Source organism: Apium graveolens, chromosome 2 (assembly GCF_009905375.1).
Source record: "Apium graveolens cultivar Ventura chromosome 2, ASM990537v1, whole genome shotgun sequence".
In the NCBI taxonomy this organism is placed as follows: domain Eukaryota; kingdom Viridiplantae; phylum Streptophyta; class Magnoliopsida; order Apiales; family Apiaceae; genus Apium; species Apium graveolens.
Genome location: NC_133648.1, coordinates 319,481,887 through 319,506,843, shown reverse-complemented (window position 1 = coordinate 319,506,843; position 24,957 = coordinate 319,481,887). Strand labels below are relative to the sequence as shown.

Below are 24,957 nucleotides of genomic sequence, written 5' to 3'. Positions count from 1 at the left end.
GAAATGTTTGTACATAGACTAGAGTAGAATGCACTTTGTATTTCATCATCCAGGTCTTGAGATATTGTACCACTGTTATTAACAGGTCTATTGATTCGATTTAAACTCGACGAATTCATACTTGATTTGGTAAGAATCATTAGAAATAACTTGTGATTTAAACTGTACTGCAATGGTACAGCTGCACTCAGACTGCAGACCAGTATTTACTCTTCAGCACATGACCAATTTTCCCAGCTAGAGCAAGGCACCATTTTTTTTTTTTTTTTATAATTTCGACTTAATTTCAAGCTCGTATCGTTTTGAAGTCCTGAAATCGGTATTTATAGTCCAAGGCAATCGAAATCAGTTGGATTTTTTCGAGAGTTCCTGTTAAAGTTATTTTAACCGTCGGGTTGTTTTGAAATCCTGATTCCGTTGTTACAGAGTCTAATGCAAAAACTAGGAAAATGAAAATATCTCATTACTATTAGCTGACTTGCTTGTTTAAATACTATATATGATCATGAAAATCACAACTGAATTTAAGAAGGTTCTGCAACATTTCATGTTGAATTACAGAGCTTTATTGAAGTTCTTCCCAACAGTAATTCACTTTGACCTTCTACATTTATTTCCTAATAAATTCTTCTCACCTGCCCCTCTTTACTTCACCTTCACTCTTCATTAAGCACTGTAATTTTTCTACCTCTTGTTGCTGAGAACAAGCTAAAAAAGATGGAGTTTTCAAGAAAAGTTTTAGCTTCTTTTCTTGTTGTTGCTGCAACAAATCTTGTACTTTTGGCTTATGGACAGCCTCTTGTTCCTGCATTCAACATCTTCGGTGACTCGGTTGTCGATTCCGGTAACAATAACAATCTCTACACTCTTGTTAAGGCCAATTTCCCTCCTTATGGCAGAGACTTTGTCAATCATAGACCTACTGGAAGGTTCTGTAATGGAAAATTAGCCACTGATTTCACTGGTAACAATTTTTTTTTTTTGTATTTTGTACTGTAAATTATACCGTTTAATCTACTATTTAACATCTTTTTGAGCTGAATACCAGTAATTTTACTAATTATATTTTCTAGTTGAACACACTCACACACCCCCTTGTCATCCTGCCTGTAAAGGGAACGAGGGAGATACCGCTGCACATCCTGCCTGTAAAGGGAACGAGGGAGATACCGCTGCACCAAGTGGTGTTGGGTAACTTACTGATAACATGTCTTACTATGTGCAGCTGAGTTCTTAGGCTTCACTTCTTACCCACCAGCTTACCTCACTGAGGATGCGCGAGGAAACAACATCCTGAACGGTGCCAACTTTGCGTCGGCTTCTTCTGGTTACTCTAACTTGACAGCTAACTCATATGTAATTCATAATCTCTTACACTATACTATGTGTTTTTTATAGTCAGGGCAAGGTTTTGACACAGATCTCTTAGACTAGTACTGAAACACGCGTTTCTCTAGACTCAAACCTTGAAACATACTAATTAGTTAACGAAAGAAGAGTGTCCATTAGACTAAAATGCTACGGATAATCTCCTTCAGGATCATATTTTTTGGTATTTGTTTGTAGCATGCTGTTTCACTGCCACTGCAGCTGGAGTATTACAAGGATTGGCAACGCAAAATTGTCGGTATGGTAGGAAGAGACAGAGCTAAAGCAATATTCTCAGGTGCCCTCCATCTTCTGAGTACAGGAAATAGTGACTTCCTTCAGAATTATTATATCAATCCATCTGTCAGCGGTACCTACACATCTGATCAGTTTTCGGAGATTCTTGTCCGATCCTACTCTGGCTTTGTTCAGGTTTCACTCTGTTATTTGCCCTACTAATTGCGCTACTTATATCTTCTGTTCAGTACTGTAACACCGTGGTAGATAGTTGAAGACTATCATGCCTTTTTAATGAAAAACTGGTAAGAAAGAAAAAGCGTAATGTTGCATTAAATTAAAAACTCAAATACTCAATCTTCAGACGTTGAACATCTGGGACATTATTAAGCAACATTAACACTTAAGAGCAGATTTTCTCTCAAAATAGGCTGAGCAGGCCGATTTTTGTGTACAAGGACATTATAGAATATTAGAATAAGTAAGCTAATGGTCCCGAGATTATAATCCTATGAAACAAAATGGTCTAAGTGCTTAAATGTTACAGAGACTATATGGACTGGGAGCTAGGAGGATTGGAGTAACAAGCCTACCTCCCGCGGGATGTGTGCCAGCTGCCATCACTTTGTTCGGAGGAGGAAGCAATCAGTGTGTTGCAAGGATTAACGCAGACGCTGTTCTGTTTAACAGTAAGCTCAAACGCACATCTGAAAGTTTAAAGAAGCAGTTTCCTGATCTCAAACTTGTGGTTTTCGATATCTACCAGCCCCTGCTTGACATTGTTACAAAGCCAGCTGACAACGGTAAATCTGCCAATGTCAGAACTAGCTTTGCATCAATTAATCATATCCTGATTCATAGATTCTGATTCAAAATTGTTACATTTTTCAAACCAGGATTCTTTGAGGCAAGGAGAGCCTGCTGTGGTACTGGCACGATAGAAACATCGTTGCTCTGCAACGCAAGGTCTGTCGGAACATGTGCAAATGCAACACAATATGTGTTCTGGGATGGCTTTCATCCTACTGAAGCTGCAAATCAAGTGCTGGCACAAGCTATTCTCGGACAAGGAATCGATCTAATCTCTTGAAAACTCTCCTTTTATGTCTGGTTATACATATTTAGAGGCAATGTATGTTACAAAGCTATGTGAGTGTTGTGCATAGCTTTAGCTGTTTTGAGTTGTGAAGTTGTGAACTTGTGATGTTCAAGAGGATTTACTAATTACTACTGCGTTTCGTGAAGCGTTTTAGAAATCGGTCATTTTTGTTAATTTTGTGTAAAAATAGGTTAAATTTGTCGAATGGCCTTGCATAACAGCCAAGTAATAGTATAATGTTCTTCTAGTTTTACAACCTCTTGTTAAATTAAAACATTGTTTTTCTGAACTCTGGATGCAGCACCTTTGAAGATCCAGTATGTAGTCAATTATGCTTCTTTGGGGAGATGAATCAGAGTTGTATACTCGAGATATATCAGTTAAATTCTTTTCAAGACACAGAGCTCTGTTATAGAACGGCCGATTTTTCAAAAATCGCCGATAAATCGCTCAAAAATCGGTCAAAAATATTTGTCCGATTTGACCGATTTCCGATAAATCGCCAATTAATCATCCGATTTTTTAAAAATCGTCCGATAAATCTTAAATCGGTACCTCAACCGAATAGTTCCGATTTCCGAAATCTGTAACACTGACACAGAGGGACAAATAGTTGTATTTTTTTAACACAAAAAACATTTGTCCAAGACATGAAAGTTGATTTTATTATTTTCCAAACAACTAAGAATTTTCAAGAATATCTGAATATTTAGTATGTTAAGTAATTCGGAAATAAAATCGATAATTATTTAGGTCATTTATTTGTTTTTAGCCTGGTTGCATAGTGGATTAGAATTTGTCCCGGCCGAGTTACTATAAATTTAATGAAATTTGCTTTAAATTTATTAAAAATTAAAAAATTATGAATATATAAATATTCGATAAACGACTAATCTCGCTCAATTTAAATTTTTTTCTAGTGCCAACACGATAAATACAATATATTTTTAAACTAAAATTTTCAGCTCCGAAAAAATAATATGTTGAAGACACAAATGGATAGACAAACATATCAACCTATACTATTATAGTACTACCTCAGTTCCCCTCATTTATTTACATTTCTTTGCGTATATAAAATATAATTCTATAACTTATTTTTAAAATTTTCTTTTTTTAATAAAAATTTAAATATTAAATTTTTATTCAGAATAATTTTTTTTTTAAAAATAATTTATGCAATGATATTATTTATAAGTATTAAAATACGTGTCGAACCAATGAGAGCGAAGAGGGGAGTATTTGTTTGTGCGGTTGATTTTTTTCTTTGTAACAAAAACAAACCAAGTACTATCAGACTACTCTGAGCTGTGTGGGCCGGATAGCCTGGACAAAGTAAAAGCCCATGCGAACAGATCAGGTCTAACAAAAAAGCCCAGACTTAATCGTACTTGGACTGCCCATTTAAAAGCTGTAAGTTTAGGGTTTTTCTCTGTTATAGTTTTAGGGTTTCCGCAGCAAGGAGGAAGACAACACCACCACCGCACAAACTACCCAGCCTTCAACCATGGTTCTCAAGTACGGCTCTCTCTCTGTATCTCTCTCTCTCTCTCTCCCAATCTCTCCCTCTCTCTCTGTCTCTCTCTCTCAATCTCTATCTCTCTCTCTGTCTCTCTCTCTCTCTCCCTCTCTCTCTCTGTCTCTCTCTCTCTCTCGCTGAATGCATCTATAAATCTGTATCTAAAATGTGTGTTAGATCTGTTTAAAAATGAAGCTACCTATTTCTGAGCTGATTCATTGTTATAGTATGAATCGCACTGCTAATTGTCATAACTATTAATTTTACATTTCATAATGCACATTTTATAACTAATTTTATTAAATGTAATTGTAAAATTGTTGTTTGTTTAGCTAATTCAATGTAATTGTAGCTTTGTGAATTGTGTTATTAGTTTATACAAGTCTTGCTTTATTAATCTCCCTTAGGTTTCTATTTGCGTAAATGTTGAGATTGTGTATATATATGTGTGTGTGTGTGTTGTTATATCGTGGCGTCATTCGATGAATTGAAGATAAACCTTGGTAGAGCAATGGTTTTGCATCTGATAGTAGCATTGAGTCGATTTAATTTTACAATTTATATTTTTGGATCATGTTATGTCGGTTTAATGATTACTGATTAGTGATAGTTAAGTTGTAGAGCGATGATTTTCGTAGTTTTTGAGGTTGTACATTTGTGATTATATCAGGACAGAGCTCTGCCGGTTCAGTGGTGCCAAGATATATCCTGGAAGGGGAATCAGATTTGTTCGTGCTGATTCTCAGGTTTTTATTATAACTTATATTGAATTTTTGATTTTGTATTAGTACTAGGTGTTTGGTGCTGATAATGTGTGTGTATTGATTTGTTAATTGTCAGGTTTTCCTGTTTGTCAACTCGAAATGTAAGAGGTACTTTCACAACAAGTTGAAGCCATCCAAACTTACCTGGACGGCTATGTACAGGAAGCAGCACAAGAAGGTGAGTTTTTTTCTATGTGATGGACTGTTTATAAAGCTCGACTTTCCTGTATTAGAAGTTCTATGCTTCACAAATTTAGCTTATTTTCTATAAGTAGTGATGAAATGCTTTCATGATTGTACTGTAATGTCTGGTAATGAGTTTTTACTGGACTCACGTGTACGTTTTTTTTTTCAAATATTAGTTATGTTGTAATGCATATGTGATCAGCAACTTTTATTGATATGCAGGATGCCGCTCAAGAGGCAGTCAAGAAGAGGCGTCGTGCCACCAAAAAACCCTACTCAAGGTCCATCGTTGGTGCAACCTTGGAGGTGATCCAGAAGAGAAGAACTGAAAAGCCTGAAGTTCGTGATGCTGCAAGAGAAGCTGCTTTACGGTGTGTTATATAATTCTATTGTGTTATGATAGTATATATTTTTACCACCTAGGTTTTATATCGCAGTTCTTTTTTGTCTTAGACAACTGCTCATATGTTACACTTTTATCTATTAAGGTAACACTTCTATTATGGTTATTTTACAGTGAAATTAAGGAAAGGATTAAGAAAACAAAAGACGAGAAGAAGGCAAAGAAGGCAGAAGTGATGGCTAAAACTCAGAAGAGTTCAGGGAGAAGCAATGTGCCAAAGGGCGCAGGAAACAAGGGAGCTAAACTCGGAGGTGGTGGCAAGCGTTGAGCTTTAGCTTTTTCTTGTTTTTTTTAAAGTCTTATGTCGGGATATCTTTCGAATTTATTTTCTATGTTCAACAGCACTCGGAGATTTAATTTTAAAAAAATTCCTGATCTATAATGGTATTATATACAATATGAAGTTTCTTTAATGTGTTTTTTAAGAAATCTCAAGTTAAACAACTTATGAAATTCATAACTTGCCCAGTGTATGCCTTTCTGGGCATCGATGTCCCTTGGCATCTTATGAGCATCGATGTACCTTGGCATCGTATGCTTCAGCTCTAAGCATACACCGGCTAGGGTCAATTTCTAGTTGTAACTTGTAATGTATCAACTTTGATGTGCGTCCAAGTTTATTCAAGCTACTTTATTTCTAATTGTAATATACACCTATTTCGGCTCTTGACTTTTTTGCATACATCTCAAGATGCATTGACCGTATAGTAAAAATTATTATTTTTAAAATTTTCTTTTTGTAAATAAAAGTTTAAGTTATATATTTTTATTCAGGAAAAGAAAATTTTAAAAATTGTTATTTTAACTATGTGGTCAAAGCACCTAGAAATGAGTGTAGAAAAGTCAAGCGACTATTAAAATAAAACAGAGGGTCTAGAAATGAGTGCAGAAAAGTCAAGCGACTATTAAAATGAAACAGTCTCAGTTTGAGATTGTTATTAAAAATTGTCGTGCTATTAGAAAAAGTATTGCTGAAAAAAGTGCCGTTATAAAAATTAGATGACTGTTTGGTAATTTTTTTGATAAGTATATGTTTTGATGTAAAAAATTAAAAATAACAATGTTTTTGTTAAAGTTTGATGGTCAAATCAGCATCTGCTTCACGCAACAGCAAAAAAACATTTTTTTCTAAAAGCAATGGGGGCACTTGCTTTCTCTAACAGCACCTTTTAGGCAAAAACACTTTTCCGAAAAGCAATTTTTAAATTGTACCAAACAGTTTTTTAACTATTTTTCAGCAAAAAGTTGTTGCAACAGTAATGCCAAACACACCCACCGAAGGAGTAGAAACGTGTATGCTTTTGTTTTCTTCTTGTGTTTTTTGAGGGATTTGCCTGATTTTTCTGTAAATACGAGGCTATTTTACCCTAGTGGGTCAACATCCATGAACTAGCTCGGACTGTATAGTTAAAGTTACTTCTTAAACTTAAATAATAAATATATTAAAATTAGATCGAGAGTTTTGAAATAGATGACTGTTTTTTGGTAAATTCTGTTTAATTTTAATCTAATATAATATTATAAAAAAATAACAAAATTTAATTTTTTAATAACTAAATTAATATAATCTTTAAATTATTAATCAAATTAAGTCAAATTAAAAAATAATAACTTAATTGATATATTTAGTTTGACATTTTTCCAAATACTATAAAGATTCATAAAGATTCATCGTTGTTCACTTACTTTACTTATTTAGATGAATAATTTATCATCTAAACATCCATGATCTTGACATTTCTCACCTAAGCATTCATGATCTTGACATACATACTAAAGTCTTTGAAAAATACTCATTTTTTTTGTCAAACCTCCAGAAAAACAAATCAAATCATATTTGACCGCCCGCAAGGGTGAATCTGTTGATTAAAAGGGGAATAATGATTCGAATTTCACGGGAATTTATGATTATTACTCATGAATCAGAATCCGTCGCTTAAACTTGTTTTACATGATTTGCAGATTATTGCATAAGTTCGTAAGGTTTACCCGGTACGCACCAGAAGATAAACGACCGCGGGTTCCTGCGATATAAAAAAAAACATATTTGACCAAAAAAGTCAACAATAAAAATTAACCAAAATCCGAAAAATGAATTTCAAATACTTACACTGCTTTGCCAAAACAAAGCCCCCAAATGAATGGACAAGATCTATTGAAAAAAATTGAAATATTTTAATATGCAATTTTATAATAAGGATAAAATAGTCAATTTGCAATAAACAAAAAGGCAAACAGTATTGCTAAAACCTGTGGTCTTTTTTCCTGTCTCAGCTTCTAAACTTCGGCAAACCAAAACCATGGGCAGTATAACCAGGTTCCTCAGCTCTTTGTATTCACCTAGTACATTGTATCCATTACTTAGTATCTATATATTTATATATATTCTATCAAGTCTTTATCTCCATCACCATTGTACTTTTCTACTTTGTATCTCACTCTTTCTTCTTTCTCTCATTGCTAAAAACCACACACTTTCTTGTCATAGTGCTCTTTAAGGCTTTTTTTAAAAAAATTGTTTGGTGGTAAATTTGACATTTTGGCACTTGGGTTTTGTTCAAAATGGTTTCTTTTGAAGTGGGTATGCTTTGGTTTGTTTAAATTTGCTTCTTTCTACACACACATTCTTGTCATACTACCTGAGGCTTATTTTTATTTTTTTTTTCTTTTGGTGGTAAATTTGAAAATTTGGCACATGGGTTTTGTTCAGAATGGTTTCTTTTGAAGTGGGTATGCTTTGGTTTCTTTAAATTTGGTTGCTTTATTTGTTAGTTTTGTAATTTGTTTTTGCAGTTCTTGATTTTGTGTCAATTGGGTATTTTTGAATTGTGAAAATTTGGTTTATGGAAGCTAATGGTATGACTAGTGGAATGTTTTCTGGTATAAATTCTGGAATGTTGGGGCTTGAAATGTCACCACAACAGCAGTATCAACAACATTTACAGCCTCAGCAAAACCCTCAAAACCCTAACTTATCACAACAACAACAGCAACATCCACACACACATCATATGGTTTCTTTTGGTCAAACTGAGGTTGATCATCACCACACTCAGAATCAACAGCCTGTTAAACAAGGGTATCCGTTTGGTGCGAAACCGCGTACTCAACAGTTGGTCTTTAGTGATGATGATGAGCCTGGTGTTGGTGGTGAGGATAGTGGAGGAAAGAGAAATGCTTCTCCTTGGCAGAGAATGAAGTGGACTGATGGAATGGTGAAGTTGTTGATTACAATGGTGTTTTATATCGGAGATGATCAGGGTGGTTCGGAAGGGAATGATGTGGTTGGGAAGAAGAAGAGTGGAGCTGGAGGTGGCGCCTTACAGAAGAAAGGGAAGTGGAAATCAGTGTCTAAGGCTATGATGGAAAGGGGGTTTTTCGTGTCGCCACAACAATGTGAGGATAAATTTAATGATTTGAACAAGAGGTATAAGAGGGTTAATGATATACTTGGAAGGGGGACTTCTTGTAAGGTTGTGGAGAATCAGAGTTTGCTCGATTCGATGGATCATTTATCGCCTAAAGTGAAGGAGGAAGTTAGGAAATTGCTGAATTCGAAGCATTTGTTTTTCAGGGAAATGTGTGCTTATCATAATAGTTGTAATGGCGGTGCTCAACATTCAGCTGAGGCGGGAGCAGATTCGTCTCACGTCCACCAGCAGCAACAAAGAAGGACGACATGTTTGCATTCTACAGACAACTCTCCAAATGTGCATAATATGGGAAGAACAGAAACCGAAGGGTCTAAGATGATGAAAGGGATAAGTGTTGAAGAAGACGAGGATGATGAGGATGACGATGATGATGATAATGATGAAGTAGAAGGCGGTGCACGAGGTCATGAACACGAATCTGATCTCGATAACAAAACGCCCTCCCATAAGAGGACAAGAAGCGAAATGTATGCTTCAGATTCTACCTCATTTCAAGAATTCAGTAACGAGTTGAAATATGTAGTGCAAGACGGTACAAAGAGTTCATGGGAGAAACGACAATGGATGAGAATGCGGTTGATGCAATTGGAGGAACAGCGAATGAATCATCAAAGCCAAGCATTCGAGCTTGAGAAGCAGAAGATGAAATGGTCGAAGTTCAGGCACAAGAAAGAGCGCGATATGGAGGCAGAAAGGCTGGCGAATGAGCGAATGAGGCTGCAAAATGAAAGAATGGTTCTTATGCTTAGGCAAAAAGAGTTGGAATTGCTTGATTTTCAACAACAAAATCAGCCTTGTAATAGGAACTCCATGGCTGGATAGCTTGATTAGTTATGATCTTGTATAGCAAATGGGTAGGATGTAGTTGTTTTGTTATGCCATCTCTGTTCAATGAATCGGTTTTTTGTACATTAAAGAAAGTTGCATAGTTGCATGTTCTTAAGTTACATTAGAAGCATTGAAAGTTGATTTTACCTGGTTGATGAAAATATGTCAATGATATCATTGATTTTTCGTGGCGGAATTCATAAGGTTTCTTACATATAGTTAAGAAATTGCACTTCATGATAACTTTTGAAATCAATTCATCTTATGATCCCGAATTTTTAAAAGGAACGGAGTCAAAGTGGTTATGACCTATGACTTATAAATGCAAATTTGAGATACTTTTACTCTAAAACTTTAACTCCAAAAATAGGATAAGTTAATTTTCTCATTATCACCCACCTCATTCTCATTTTTTTTGCCAAAGGAAATCAAAATTCATTAAAAATTCAAATCAATATGCATTACACGGTGTAGTTCTGGGTAACTATCACCATCATACCAAATACGATCGGCAATTGAACTATTCTGTCTCGCTAAGAAGTGAGCCACCTTGTTCGCGGATCGTTTAACAAAATTTAACGCCACAAGACGATTTTTTAACTCTTTTACTAGCTGCCCCTTGCATTCCTCTACCACCCTGCCAAGGTAGCTCAGATTGACAGTAGAGCATCGGATGGCTTCAACCACCGATAGACAATCTGTTTCGACAATCACTGGTTGTACAGCCTGGCTTTTAACCCAACTCAAAGCCTCCTTGATACCAATTGCCTCCGCAAGCTCAGGTGTTATTTGACCCATTTTGCAGTTGGCAATGGCTAGTAACAAGCCTCCTGAGTGGTCCCGAACTATCATGGATGTACAATACGAATTAGAACTCTCGAAAAGTGCCGCATCTACATTGATCCTAACCGTACCTTGTTGTGGTTTTTCCAATTGCTCATTGCCGTCCTCATGAGTCATAAACCCCAGAGAAATATCATACGACTTATCCTGAGCAATCCTCTATTGGTTAAGAAAGAGTTTTACAGATGAAAGTACCTCTGAGTGCTTTGAACCATGTTGATTCCATGTAATCTCGTTTCTGTTCTTCCAAATTGACCAACACACCATAACTGCCTCTTGCACTTCTTTATTACTGTATTGATTCAATACATTAGCAAACCATCCTCCGAAACTTGCTAGATCATCCCCATCTATACGCTTATCAGCTAGTCCCTAACATAACTTAGCAAAATGGCATGTAATGAGAGTATGATACACTGTTTCTGTCTCTGCATTACCCTGCAAAATGAAGCGGCCCAATCAGTGGGCTGGCAAACAGGTTTGAAAGAGACAATGGTTAATTATTTTAACAGTCTGTTTCCTGCTACAGAGACGGAGTGGAATGTGATGTTTGAGGCTGTGTCTCGGAGAATTAACCAAGCTCAGAACGACGTCTTAACAACACAAGTTGACTCAACTGAGGTTAAAAAGGCTTTGTTTAGCATGCACCCTGATCAATCGCTAGGCCCGGACGGTTTTAGTCCCGGATTCTATCAGAAGTTCTGGAGTATTATTAGCAATAATATGGTGGGCATGGTTCAGAATTTTTTTCATAACAGGAAAGCTAGAGGAGCATATCGGCGACGCAAATATCGTGCTGATTCCTAAAAAGAAGAACCCAGTAAATATGATGGATCTAAGACCTATTTCGCCGTATAATGTTGTTTACAAAGTCATCTCGAAGGTATTATCCAATAAATTGAAAGCAATGCTCACAAAGTCATCTCGAAGGTATTAGCCAATAGATTGAAAGCAATGCTCAATGATATCATCTCCGAAACTCAAAGTGCTTTCATCCCCTGGGTAGACTCATTACAGACAACATTATAGTGTCTTACGAGGTCATGCACTTTATGAAGCGTAAAACTCAAGGAAAGGTGGGGTGGATGGCCCTTAAGCTAGACATGAGTAAAGCTTATGACCAGGTAGAATGGGCCTTTCTGCGAGATATGTTGTATCAGTTGGGTTTTGTTGAGGATTCTATTCGGTTGATCATGGAGTGTGTGTGTTCTGCTAAGTATCAAATTAGTCACGCTGGAAGAAGATTTAGTTCGATTATCCCGTCCCGTGGCATTCGTCAAGGAGACCCACTCTCTTCCTACTTGTTCTTAATTTGTATGGAAGGGTTATCAATTTTGCTTAGAGAGCACGAAAGAAGCAGGTTGTTGAAGGGTATTCAGGTTGCAAGGGGAGCTCCGCAGTTAACTCACATGTTTTTCGCATATGATACATATATCTACTGTAAGGCTCGTGTAGAGGAGGCTGAGCAATTGTTAGATTTGCTAAAGATTTTCGAACGTGCTTCGGGGCAAAAAGTCAATGCAGATAAATCCTCTATTTTCTTTACTCCTGACACGGACTCAGGCGTCAAAAATGTTATCTATAATGTTCTGAACTTTAAGGAGGCTGACCAACGTACAATATATTTGGAATTACCAAATATTATTGGGAGAAATAAAAACGCAGTACTGGGATACCTAAAGGACCGCTCAAGAGAAAGAATTCAGAGGTGGGAGAAGAAAACTTTATCCAGGGGTGGGAAGGAACTACTACTGAAAACGGTAGCTCAAACATTGCCTAATTATGCTATAAGCACTTTTCTTCTTCCTATTCAAATCTGTGATGATATGGAAAAGATAATGAATCAATTCTGGTGGAAAGGTAGTAAGAACGGTAAGGGAATTCACTGGTTAAACTGGGACAAAATGTGTGTAAAGAAATCCAGTGGAGGTCTTGGGTTTAGGAAGCTTAGGGATTTTTATATAGCTTTGTTGGGGAAGCAGGGCTGGCGGTTAATAAACAGACCAATTAGTCTAGTTGGGAGGATTTATAGAGCAAAATATTATCCAGGGGGTCCTTTCTGACAGCAAATATAGGTGGTAGTCCGAGTTATATTTGGAGATCAATTATGGAGGCTCATATTCTGTTGAAACAGGGTGTTGTGCGTAGAGTTGAGAATGGCACAATGACTAGCATATTAAGGATCCTTGGCTGCCTGACAATGATCCTTACGTGCATACACAACACGAGGCAATACAGGATAAAACAGTTGCAACTCTTATGATACCAAATAGGAACTCATGGGACATGGATTTGGTGAATGATATTTTTAATGAACAAGACGCCCAGTTGATACTTTCTATACCTCTGAATGACAACGACGCTGATTCATGGTTCTGGAAATATGACAAGTTAGGACACTATACGGTCAAAAGCGCATATGCGGCAATTCAGGAAGTTAAACCCACGGGTCCTATAATTGATACACTGTCAAAGAGTTAGAGATTGTCAGTTATGGATATAGAATTTGGTGCTTAGGTAGGAAGCACAATCTTATCCATTTCAAAGAGTTTGAAACTGTCAGTTATGGATATAGAATTTGGTGTCAATTTGATTTCCAAAAAAAAACGGAATCCAGTAAAGAGATCTCGAGGCATTTTCTTATGGGAAAGATTCGGAAAAAAAAAAAAGCACACACCCAGTGGGACTCGAACCCACAATCGCCTGATTAGAAGTCAGACGCCTTATCCATTAGGCCATGGGTGCAGCTGATGTTCCCTGTGATACAAAACAAGGGTTATTAATCTTTAAAATTTTATTACAGTGTTTGTTCCGTACAGAGTAAGTGCAGTTAATATGTTTTTTACACAACCTTATTGTTTCATCTCACAGTAGTGTTTGCCTCTCTTTGTATTCGAAAATAATTAACATTTGAGTTTTTCGCACGTTAAGTTTTGTTTCTGCAAATAAAGTACACTGGTTCAATATTTTTATTCAAAAACTGATCCGATGGTATTTAAGAATGTAAGTAAAATACAACACAGTATTTTCTACTTAACTGAGATGTTCAGATTACCAGAATTAAGACACTGCAGTATACACACATTCAAGGAAGATGTCTGCTAGTCAATAAAAGTATCAAATTATATATAATGTTCAATATTTTGAATATCATATCAATACTTTATGTTACATTTAGTATCTTGAAGACCCAAAAGCCTTGGCCAGAATACGAAAATTCCCGCTTCAAATGGGAAAACATTGTTGCCTTGGTAAAACCAAATAAACAAACTAAACATCAATGCAAGGAAAAGTTTCCCAGATCATACTATGTGAAGGTAGTGGTAATTGGCATGGCTGGCAATACCAAAGTTCTCAAAACCTTTCTTATATGCTGCCGAAAGTTACGGTTTCAAAATTGGTCGGTATAGTAATCTTAAGCAAGGTTAATACAAGCATTTAGTCTTCAAGCTCGATAATCTTGACCACAGATGCATCCCCCACTTTTTGGCAGACCACAACCCTATCATGGGATTTTATGACTCCAGCGGACTTTCCATGATCAAGTGCGACCTTCAGTACAGACTCATTTGTTGCACTAGTCGATTCAGCCTGAAAGGAGACGACGCTAGATTATTAATTCTGTTTCCCAACAATGGTTATAATACTTCTATTTTCCTTGAGATTTCTAACCACATGAATATGGTTACTTATAGTTGACTGTAGAACAAAACATAACATAATATTGGGAAGAAGCTCAGTCAAACTAACTACTGCATTAAGACCTTGATAAATTAGATATTAACCCCACTAATGGTAGATAGAGGCATATTAATGCATGAAACCAGATAGAACACAGGTACACTAGTAAGCCAACAGAACATGAGAGAAGGCGGTACGAAATGAATTAAAGTAGCAAGACTAGATTTTAAAGCTGACAAATTAAAGTGGCAAAACTAGATTTTAAAGCTGCAATGCCCGTGCTTAGAATCTTTCAGTGATTTTTTTTTTTGGTGTAGCTTATATAAGCTAATAAGTAGTATCCATTCTCATTAAAATCTCGGGATGAGCAAAAATCGAACTAACAACCCGGGGTAAGGGATAAGCCCTTACCTCTAGGCTATACCATCGCAATCAAAAGCTTTCCGTGATTGAATGCAATATAATTGTATTAAACTCTAATCACATTGGAAAGATGGCCAAGAATAGACAATATGCGAATTTTGGAAAGATTAGCAAACACTCTGCCTTTATAGTTTACACAGATTAAGAATCAAATCCATTTCGAAAGGCATAAAGTGGAAAGAAAATAAGAACTTACAGGATGACGGGGATCGGCAAGCATAGGAAAAAGTCCTCTGACGATAAGTGATTGCCTTGCCTAAACATTCATCAGAAAAAAAAGCATTTATGTTAGTTTATGTATCAACGGGCTGTGCAAAATATAAAGATTATAGTCAGCTTACATGAACAATGACTAATTTAAACAATCAAACTTTCAACTCTATTCTTTCAAAGCAATTGACGAGAGGGTAAATGTATACATGCATCAGGAACAGAAACCGTGAACTAAAAAAACATCACACGAGAATTTAAGGGGATCAGCCCTGTTATTTTGTTATATATATATATACACATATTAGATTGGTTTGGCTATAAACTGGGTTTTATCTTAGCCTGGCTATTTCGGGCTTTGATTTATTATGTTTGGGGCCTTAGTTTGTTAGCCTGTTAGGTTATATTTGAACATGATACACATATTACTCACGCTTTGATTATACACTTCTATTGGGAATGATTTTGCATATATTGTTCTTGATATATCATATAATTCTTTGTTTAATTCTGCTTTCATATACTGTCCTGCATCAAAGATCGTCATCTTCGAAACCCCACAAATTCAGTCAATAATTAACAAAATAAATTACAACTTAAAGATTAGCAAGTTGCCTGTTCATTTTGCAAATATATTGCTCTTCACAAGTAGCTATTTTAAATTGCAAATTCAAATAGCTCTATTGCAATTCTCAGATTGGTCCTTGGTCAATATAATTTACACACGATTTGTAAAAACAAAACCCACTAATTTCAATGATATTATTTACATACGATACTTGAGAGATGATTCTAATTTTTATAAAACTTTTAAGTTCAATTTCATTAAATATATGAAAAGTGCAAAAATCTAAAACTGACAAGGAGCAGATATAGACTTGAGCAAGGAGCCTACCTCAAATGCACCACTAAAACTCCACCGCAATTGATTTGTCTTGAGCCTTGGGATAACGACTGACAAAACGGGCATTGTTGGACGATATTTTGCGATTAATCTGTGCATGCAAATGTAATAATCTTATATTCGGTTGTAAACTGACCATCATATTCTGTGCATGCAAGTGTAATATTCTTATTTTGCAATCTATTAACAAATAAATGTTCATACTGGAAAACCTATCAAATACCTTGCAGCCCGGCCAGATGAAGTAAAACAAATGATAACAGATGCCTTCACCTTGATGGCGGCCCGTACCTATGCCAATAAACAAGAAACCTTTAAACCATTCTTTCTACTTGCAACTGTTTCATCGATAGCACTAGATTCTTAATCATCGTTGTAGCAACATTTGTTGCAGCACAAAATATATATACTACTAAAATCACTTTTCTTAGAGAATTTACCGCTGACGAAGCAATGGATTCCAAATGTGTCATTGGTTCCCCAACATATTTGACAGTCTTCTTGAAATACATGTCTTGATTGAAAACCTTCTCTGCCTGTTGTACCAAAGAAGTGATCAACAACCCATTCCATCCAGACGTTAAGTAAGAGAGATAACTTACATTAATTCTTAAAAATAGATTTCTACCAAGTAAGGAGATATAAAGCATTCATACATCCAGTTGTATAAAACAAAAAAACTCTGATTTATGAACCAACAACATACAGGTCCAAAAATCAGGATTATTTTTAAACAGTTTATCAAAATTAATAATGTGAATATTTGACACAACAAAGCGATAGAACTTATGTTAGTTACGAGATTTAAGCTGACAACTTAGTTAACTCAGATATGTGAGTTGCAGACTTGCAGTAGATTATCCTGATCGACCTAAATATACCTCGGCACAAATTTTTCCAACAATTGAGATTGTCTCAACGGGATACAACCCACGCAGGGTTTCAGCACCAAGAAGAATTGCATCACTTCCTGAAAAATTATATAAAAAATTGTCAAACCTTTTGAACTCTTTGAGATTAAAATGACTATAAATAACAGACCAAAATAGCAGTTATACTATGCTGGATATAAATAATAAACCTAATGTATAAACCCCACAAAATAAAGAATAACCACAAGACACCACATGATACAAACTAAGAATACGATAAATAAATAGTTTATACAACCAAGACAGTATTAGCAAAATCAGTAACCATCCGATACATGACCCCTCAAAGAAGCAGAAAGAATGAGTTACCATCTAACACAGCATTAGCAACATCAGTTGCTTCTGCACGAGTTGGCCTTAGATTGTCAGTCATGCTATCAACAACACGGGTTACAACAGCTGGCTTTCCAGCCATGTTACACTTATAAACAGCAGCTTTCTGAAACAGAAATACCTGCAAAATTTCACACGAACTTCACCCAATTAGAGTTTGCACGAGTCAATAAAAAATGTCGCATGTTCTGTTCATATGGATCTCAGATTGTAAAAAATGCCAGCCAACTCCCCCATATGCAGCAGTCAACAATACAAGGAAAAGACTTGATACTCCTAGGTAGAGTGGTGATAAATACCAAAAAGTCTACTTTCCAAACCGAGAATTGCATTATCAAGGACCAATTTTTTTCTTGGACTGGTTTGAATATGCTCAAATCAGTTCACAGATAAATTAGCTCAATCCTCAATATGATCAAACCTTGTAAATTGTAGACTTTGAGAAAATTAACTCAAAACATAAGATTATAACAAAATGAATACTGGCATCAATAAGATTATATTTAATGTAAGAAATTTGAGCTCTTAAGAAACCTAGCCACCTAAAAGAAGTTTGACATAGTTTCTATAACCAGTAGGTGTCCAACAAATAAACACTGATAGAGAGTTTTTAGGTTTATCAGATGTATAATCAGAACTGTCCGTGTTCCCAAAAACCTAATAATTTCTGCTACTTGCTAAGGCGATGTATGTGTCCTTCATGAAAAAATTTCCGTTTGGAGGCTTTAATTACATAATACTTGACAGATAAATTAAACATAGCTATAAGCTCCCAACACAACAATCCACCTAGAAAACACGTACCAAACATTATCCAAATTTTGACGGCACGATACAAACACTAGCATGCAGTCCTGAATTCATATATACTGTGTGTGTGATGTGGGCAATTATCGGCACATTGTCTTCACCCTGTATGAAGCTAATCCAAATTTAATTTTAGTATCATATAAATTATTACTCTGAGAACTGACCTTTTCAGGTGGAAGGTCTATACCGAGATTTCCACGGGAAAGGATAATACCATCAGCCTCTTGCAGGATTTCATCAAAATGAGTCAAACCCTAATTGAGAAAGAAAATAATGTAAAGATCCATATTTAGCAAAACTACAGGAGGAAGGAAATCAATATACTAGATAATTGCATTGAAAAACGCAATCAATATCTGGCACCAATATTTAGAACTCACTTCTATGTTCTCAATTTTTGCAAATATTTGAGTCTGGCTCAGATCACCCAACTTAGATAAATAGTCACGGGCCTGCAAATGAGTCAAAAGAAGTTAACTATCCCATGAATCTGAGCATTTCGTACCAACTATAGAACAAACAATAAAAAGAAATTTCGAAAAGGCCTGTTTAAAAATTGCCAGAAATTGAACTTACTTCACGAACATCTTCGGCATGTCTTGTATAGGAAAGTGAGAGAAAGTCAATTTTGTTTTTAACACCCCATGTGCTTATCACCTAAAATTAAGATTGAAAAATGATATATTACAAAAACAATAAAGTTAGACAACTGCGAAACTTATCAAAGAAACATAAAGAAGCTTTTGCTATAGGATACATGCACCAAGAAATTCACAAATGAAAGTACATGAAGCTCTTAAAACATAAATGCTTATATCGTTCATGGTTACCATGTCCTTATTAGCTGCAAAAGACTGGAAAAGTAATGCTCAGAAAGTAATTTTAAAGAATCTAAACATAACCTGCATTAGACAAATTTCGTATTTCAATTTCTGAATGAACAGCTACCACTAAGTATTTGGTTCATCCATGGAGTCCCAAGTATTTAAATGATATAATATTTTAACATTGCATTTAACTTCAGCCCTAAATATATATATGATCAGCTAACATCTTTTTTCAAAATAACATTTAAGTTGCAATAATTTACCTCTTGAATAAGAATGGTATATTTATGAACAATTAACTCTTTGATCCAGGAGGAATATAACGGAAAGCCGTATGTTCCACATTCAAGTGCTTAAAGATTTATGGGTGCAAACTCCATAGGGACACTGAGATGGCAAGCAGGTTTCTTGCAATAACAGAACTGTTTCTTATTTGGAGAGGGAGGGAGTGAATTAAACTACTTACTACCACATGTAAGAAAAAAAGATACACAAATCCCAAGCAGAAGCAAAATAATAATAATAATTTCATTATGCATCTGTTAAAAGAATCACATACCTCCTTGTCTTTTTCAGAGAGGGTAGGCATTTCGATACGAACTTGACAGACATGGAGAGTGAACATCGACCCGGCCAACGTCGCTGAATTTTTTATCTTGCAAACCACATCATCACCTTTAACACTTTCAACCTACTCAATCCAGTTGACACAAATCGCGGGTCATGCACAGATCATACAGAAAATGTAGGCAAATGCTTGACAAAAAATTGAAACCGTAAACCGTTTAAACAGGAAAATTTGACACAGTACATAGTTAGAAAATATGATTACTTTAAGTCATTAATTATGTCATTTATGCAATTTATTTCATATGGTCATACCTCTAGCCAAACAGAAGTAGTTTCACTTCCTGTGAACAGATAATGCCCAACAAAAATAGTATCTCCTGACTTCACAGCCTGCAAGATCATACCAACACTCTATTAAGTACAATACTGTGTAAGTTAAGAAGAAACAATGGCTCGATACAACTTCAGTTGGAATAACACTATATTTTCTACATATACACCAGTTATCTCGATAAATGTAAACCCTCAGGACCAGAAAATTGAAAATTTTATTCATTAACGAGCTTAAAAATACATCGTATCTATTATGTTGGGACCAAGAAAGGTTGGTAGTTTATTGAGGTTAGTCAGTTTTAGGGTATTTATTGAGGTCCTACTTTATGAAGTCAGTATAACCGTATCATGATTACGTCCGTGTAAAAATTAGAACACAGCAAAATTCACCTGTATTTACATTTTTTATGAGTGACAACTGACAAATTAATCTCCATACATTCATGTTAAACATCCTATGTCCAATTCCACATGATCCAAATTACACTTTTATATGGAAAATAGAAGTAAAGTTGTTGGGATAGAAAGGAAGGAATTTGTTTTAGTTAATGAGCACAACTGTCTAAGAAGGGTAATGTTCAAAGTTGCAAAAGAGAACTTTTGAGGTTAAATTTTATTTTTTAGAACTAGCAAAAACTTTAACATATGTCAGGGGACTATCATGACAATGTATATTACTGCAATGAGAGCAATACATACACAAGGCATTTCTATATTATTTTTTTCGTGCTGCATGATATGGAACCACGTAAAGTTATCTCGTGAATTTGTGATATATAAAAAAAGGCCTCACATACTGGTGATTGTCGAAGTGCACACTACATTTCAGTTATTTAGGATCCTGGAATTCCATTCCTACAAGATAGACATGGATGACATGAACTCTTCTTTTTTAATTCATTTGTGCATTTACCCCCGCCCCAAAAAAAGTGCGTTTTTACAACCAGGGCATTTCACAATTAAGGAGTTCTCATGGTTTACAAATTTGAAAGCAAGCAATACAGATAGAAAGACTAGAAATTGAAATTTTGAAACCTTAGCTAGTCCATCGAAGTTAATTGGCAGAACTTCAGAAGAGGCTTCTTGACCCTGATAAGGAGTCATGATGACAGTCTTATCTGCCTCGAGTGAAATAGACTTCTCAACTTTATTAACCACCTGTAGTTCAGGTCCCACGGTGTCTAACATAACCTGAAATACCCAAAAAATAATAATATAATAATAATAATCAATATTTGAATGATTCATGCAAAGCTGTAATCCAAGACATTACTATAATGTGTTTATCCAAAAAAAAGAGGATGGAATCTTAAACAAAATTTAACTGCAAAAAATACAATTTTCAGGACAATTTTATAAAATGTCAATAATCTAGCCTTTGATGAAGTATCTATCAGTTTAAAGAAACAGCAAGTCCATTGGCAGCATAGACAACTTATAATTATGGACTGAACTATTCTAGACAGGTCACATTACATCTTGAATTTTGTAAAGTCGCATGTAATGATCAGGAATGGGAATAGCTAAAAACACATACAGCGCAGAGTTTCTTGGTACTCTTGACAGCCATCTTCAAATTCTCCAAAGTCTCTTGGTGGTACTCAGACTCACCCCATGAGAAATCAAATCTAGCCACTAAAAGAAAAAAAAACATGCAAAGTGCACATAACAATAAGTATGAGAAAGAAGCAAGTCAATATCGGCTTCACAGAACATATCGTCATTTACCAATACCTGGATTTTAATCATCTATCTATAAAATTCAAACTGCAAATCTTAAATAATATATATAGCGCGCTCTAGCCTCTAGGCGGAACACATTTTAGCACGTGAAATTCACTTTTAGAAAAGTACAGGACAATCAATATACAAAAAGTGTTATAACAACTCAAGCTCACAATTCAATGTATACAAGAACCCAAAAACCCCCCACATGTCAATTCAAAAGAAATACCAACTTCAGCATTTCCTTGCAAAGACCTCAAACACTCTTATTCTAGTCTCTAGATGATTTTGGATGTTACAACATAAAAAAGTGCATATCAATTGTTATCAATTCAGCAACCTAAATAATTCAAAGTGCAATTTCAAATAACATACATATATCGGGTCCGCAGTCCGAACACATTTTAGGGGGGGGGATACTTATAAAAACAGTACTGAACAATATAACATACACAAGTTGCTTGACAAACAACCGAAGTCCACACATATGACATACCAGACCCAACAACACCACTTCGGTCCAAAAGAGCTAGCAACTTTGGAATTTGGATAACAATAGTAGTCAATTTATCGTTATAAATGCATCAAACACATTAATTCTAAATGACGCGGGACATAGTAAAGTGCATATCGATTGTTGATCATAGTTCTCATGGTAAAAAATCGTTATCAATGGAATTTTATCGGAATAAATAAATAAATGTATGTATATGGCGATACCTGACATCCCAGCTTTAAGGCAACCAGAAATAGTGTCAACAGATCGCGATTTAGGTCCCAAAGTCCCTACTATTTTTGTCATTGCAGGAAAGAAACTCTACACACATATACACACACGTATAATCAGATGCTTACATGCAAGCAATATACAAGCCAATTAAATCAAACATATATATAATCAGATGCTGAAAAACAAAATTACAGATCCAAAAGTGAAATTGAAAGAGACTTACAGATTTAGAAGGCTCGAGAATCGAAGCCATCCTGATTGGCTCTTCGAGCAGCAAGTGATTTGAATGCATTTTTACTAATCAAATTACCTAATTAATTGAGAGTAATTAGGAGAGAATTAATACAGGCTCGATTTTAAAATAATAATAGTAGCGTTAAACAACCGAGAGAGAGAGAGAGAGAAGAATAAGAACGAGAAAGCGAGAACAATTTATATACGCAGAGAGAGAGAGTAAAAGGAGAGAGAGAGATGAGAATAAGAACGAGAAAGCGAGAACAATTTATATACGGGGGGAGAGGGAGAGGGAGAGGTTGAGGGAGAGAGAGAGAGAGAGAGAGAGTTACTGTGAGAAACGTGAGACAGGCTGGGAGAGAGAGAGAGAGAGGGAGGGAGGGGGAGGGGGAGAGAGAGAGAGAGAGAGTTACTGTGAGAAACGTGAGACAGGCTGGGAGAGAGAGGGAGAGAGAGAGAGAGAGAGAGAGAGAGAGTTACTGTGAGAAACGTGAGACAGGCTGGGAGAGAGAGAGAGAGAGAGAGCTTGTTTTGTAGACCGTTGATGTAAGTTTTTGTATGTATGTGTGTGTAAGTAAAGACTAGGGTTTAAAAGGGGGGTAGTTGTTTCAGGTAGTGGATTCCTGATCAAGAAACTATAAACTACTGCCAACGTGGCATGTTTGGGTCTGCTTTTTTGGCGCTTCAGGTTTTGAGCAGGCAGGGGCCAGGGCTCTTCAATTAGGAAAAAGAGTACAAGTACCTTCCAAATGTATTTTATTTTTGTGCTAATTTTTTTAATTAAAATTACCAAATGTATTAAATTAAGATATTATTTTATTATATCTTAAAATACGTGTGACCACGTTAAAAATGGTTATGTTGTTAAAAAGTGCGGATGAAAAAGTGTTGTCAGATTACTGTTTGATAATATTTTTGATATTTTTATAAGTTGATGTAAAAATTTAAAAACTTACAATTTTAGTGATGTTCGATAGTTAAATGAGCAACTATTTCTTGTAAAAAAATGAAAAACATTGTGTTTTTTCAAATGTATATGAGACATAATTTTTTTATAACAGTTTTTATGCCACAAATATCACAGTTTTAAAATTTTTTACCTATTTTTCAGAAAAAAATTTAATATTACTATCTGTAACAATAATACGGTATACATCAGTAAAAAAAAGATTATTTTATGAGTATCAAATTTTGGATTTACCTCATATTGACCTGAAAATTTATAATTATTAAAATCGGATACGGATTTTTATTGTATACCCGTGGGTCACTAAATTTAGTACTCCCTCCGTCCCGTTAAACATTTCCTCTTTTGACTTTCGGTATTGTTCACGGTAAGCGATTGACTATTAATTTACGTCTAATCTATAATATCAAACATAGTCATAAGTGATCTCGTTGGATTCGTATTTATCAGTATTTTAGTGAAATTTTTATATTTAATACTGATACGAATTTAAAGATATTAACAATCAAAAGTGTACATTGACAAACGTGTTCAACACAAATAGGAAACGTTTTTAGGGACCGAGGGAGCAGTAGTTTGGTAAAAGGCGCATGAGAAATGCCAATTCCTCTAGACAATAGTTGCTTGGTTCCTGGGCACATTTTTAGACTTTAGTTTACTGCCCGTCGTTTGCAGCTCGCTGTTTTCATACACTAAAACAAAAGACGAGCATTGTGAGCATATGATTACGGTTTTCAAGTCATGGCCTAAAGTAAGTCGTTTAAATTGATAGCATTTTAATATGATATACATTATTATGAGCTGGTAAATAATAATCAAGATTTTCAAGTCATGATCTAAATTAAGACGTATAAATTGATAGCACTTAATACATCATATGTCGAAATAATGACAAAATAACTGAATTTTGAAGTTTTTTTACAAAAATGACAGTTTTTAAGAGATTTTTTACAAGTATTTATAGTCTGAGTGATTGTCACCTCGTACTCTCCACATCTGCTATCTGCAATTTGCAAAAAAAAGAAAAAACGAAGGCAGGAAAAAGTAGATGGGACATAGTCCCATGGGATAGGTGCGTCTGTAGAGCATGGGGTTTCTTCTTAACGGTATATATAATATAATACTAATACGCATCTGTTCAATGCATATAAAGGTCATATACTCCCATACCAAATGCCAAATGCGTGTTTTGTGTTATAAAATTTGTATTACCTTGTCCTGAAATGCGTATTTCAAATTACTTCAATCTCGAATGCATATCCTGAATTACCCTCTTGACATATGCGTATATGATCGGCTATAATTGACCAGATTTTTGAAAAGTCATTTTGGTACATTTTGTTGAGAAATCGGCTATTTTTGTCGACTGGCCTCATATATCCTTCTTGAATGAACGGGGTGCGGTGAAATTGTCCAATTAGGCTTATGTGAAATAACGTCGATATAGATGAAGTATTCACGACACCTCCTACAAGATAATGAATATAGAATTTCGGGAAGAAAGGTTAAAATATAACGAGTGTATGAATGTACATATAAATATGTTCATTAGACGAGAAATTTAAGATTTTGGTACAATATCATGTCAATCTCCAAT

The 24,957-nt window shown here is 35.3% G+C and overlaps 4 protein-coding genes and 1 non-coding gene across 7 annotated transcripts; 3 read left to right on the top strand and 2 right to left on the bottom strand.

Annotated features, from left to right (window-relative positions):
• The first annotated feature begins 632 nt into the window (after positions 1 to 632).
• On the top strand, positions 633 to 2,960 carry LOC141709010 (GDSL esterase/lipase At5g03810-like). Its single transcript, XM_074512892.1, has 5 exons — positions 633 to 964; positions 1,226 to 1,356; positions 1,567 to 1,800; positions 2,153 to 2,408; positions 2,502 to 2,960. The coding sequence occupies exons 1-5, from the start codon at positions 718 to 720 to the stop codon at positions 2,693 to 2,695; spliced, it is 1,062 nt and encodes a 353-aa protein (XP_074368993.1). The 5' UTR covers positions 633 to 717; the 3' UTR covers positions 2,696 to 2,960.
• Positions 2,961 to 4,080: 1,120 nt separating this feature from the next.
• Positions 4,081 to 5,989, top strand: LOC141709009 (large ribosomal subunit protein eL24). Its single transcript, XM_074512891.1, has 5 exons — positions 4,081 to 4,222; positions 4,894 to 4,969; positions 5,064 to 5,165; positions 5,396 to 5,544; positions 5,691 to 5,989. Exons 1-5 carry the CDS (start codon positions 4,212 to 4,214, stop codon positions 5,842 to 5,844), a joined length of 492 nt encoding a protein of 163 aa, XP_074368992.1. The 5' UTR covers positions 4,081 to 4,211; the 3' UTR covers positions 5,845 to 5,989.
• A 1,848-nt stretch (positions 5,990 to 7,837) lies between these two features.
• Positions 7,838 to 9,938, top strand: LOC141709008 (uncharacterized). Its single transcript, XM_074512890.1, has one exon. It carries the CDS (start codon positions 8,420 to 8,422, stop codon positions 9,830 to 9,832), a length of 1,413 nt encoding a protein of 470 aa, XP_074368991.1. The 5' UTR covers positions 7,838 to 8,419; the 3' UTR covers positions 9,833 to 9,938.
• A 3,415-nt stretch (positions 9,939 to 13,353) lies between these two features.
• Positions 13,354 to 13,426, bottom strand: TRNAR-UCU (transfer RNA arginine (anticodon UCU)). The gene has a single exon. It is a non-coding gene; the product is annotated as a tRNA-Arg (tRNA).
• A 357-nt stretch (positions 13,427 to 13,783) lies between these two features.
• On the bottom strand, positions 13,784 to 23,010 carry LOC141709007 (pyruvate kinase 1, cytosolic). 3 transcript variants are annotated; one of them, XM_074512887.1, is made up of 17 exons: positions 22,874 to 23,010; positions 22,383 to 22,469; positions 22,150 to 22,246; positions 21,242 to 21,339; positions 20,740 to 20,895; positions 19,684 to 19,761; positions 19,361 to 19,492; positions 18,551 to 18,631; positions 18,355 to 18,426; positions 18,139 to 18,228; positions 17,141 to 17,285; positions 16,781 to 16,869; positions 16,340 to 16,435; positions 16,123 to 16,190; positions 15,891 to 15,990; positions 14,982 to 15,041; positions 13,784 to 14,272 (listed from the first exon to the last, which is right to left on the bottom strand). In XM_074512887.1, the coding sequence occupies exons 2-17, from the start codon at positions 22,449 to 22,451 to the stop codon at positions 14,120 to 14,122; spliced, it is 1,584 nt and encodes a 527-aa protein (XP_074368988.1). In that variant the 5' UTR covers positions 22,452 to 22,469; positions 22,874 to 23,010; the 3' UTR covers positions 13,784 to 14,119. The 3 variants fall into 3 exon arrangements, with proteins under 3 accessions (XP_074368988.1, XP_074368989.1, XP_074368987.1); XM_074512888.1 differs by lacking the exon at positions 22,874 to 23,010 and adding an exon at positions 22,726 to 22,767; XM_074512886.1 differs by lacking the exon at positions 22,874 to 23,010 and having other exon boundaries at positions 22,383 to 22,700.
• Between the last annotated feature and the right edge of the window lie 1,947 nt (positions 23,011 to 24,957).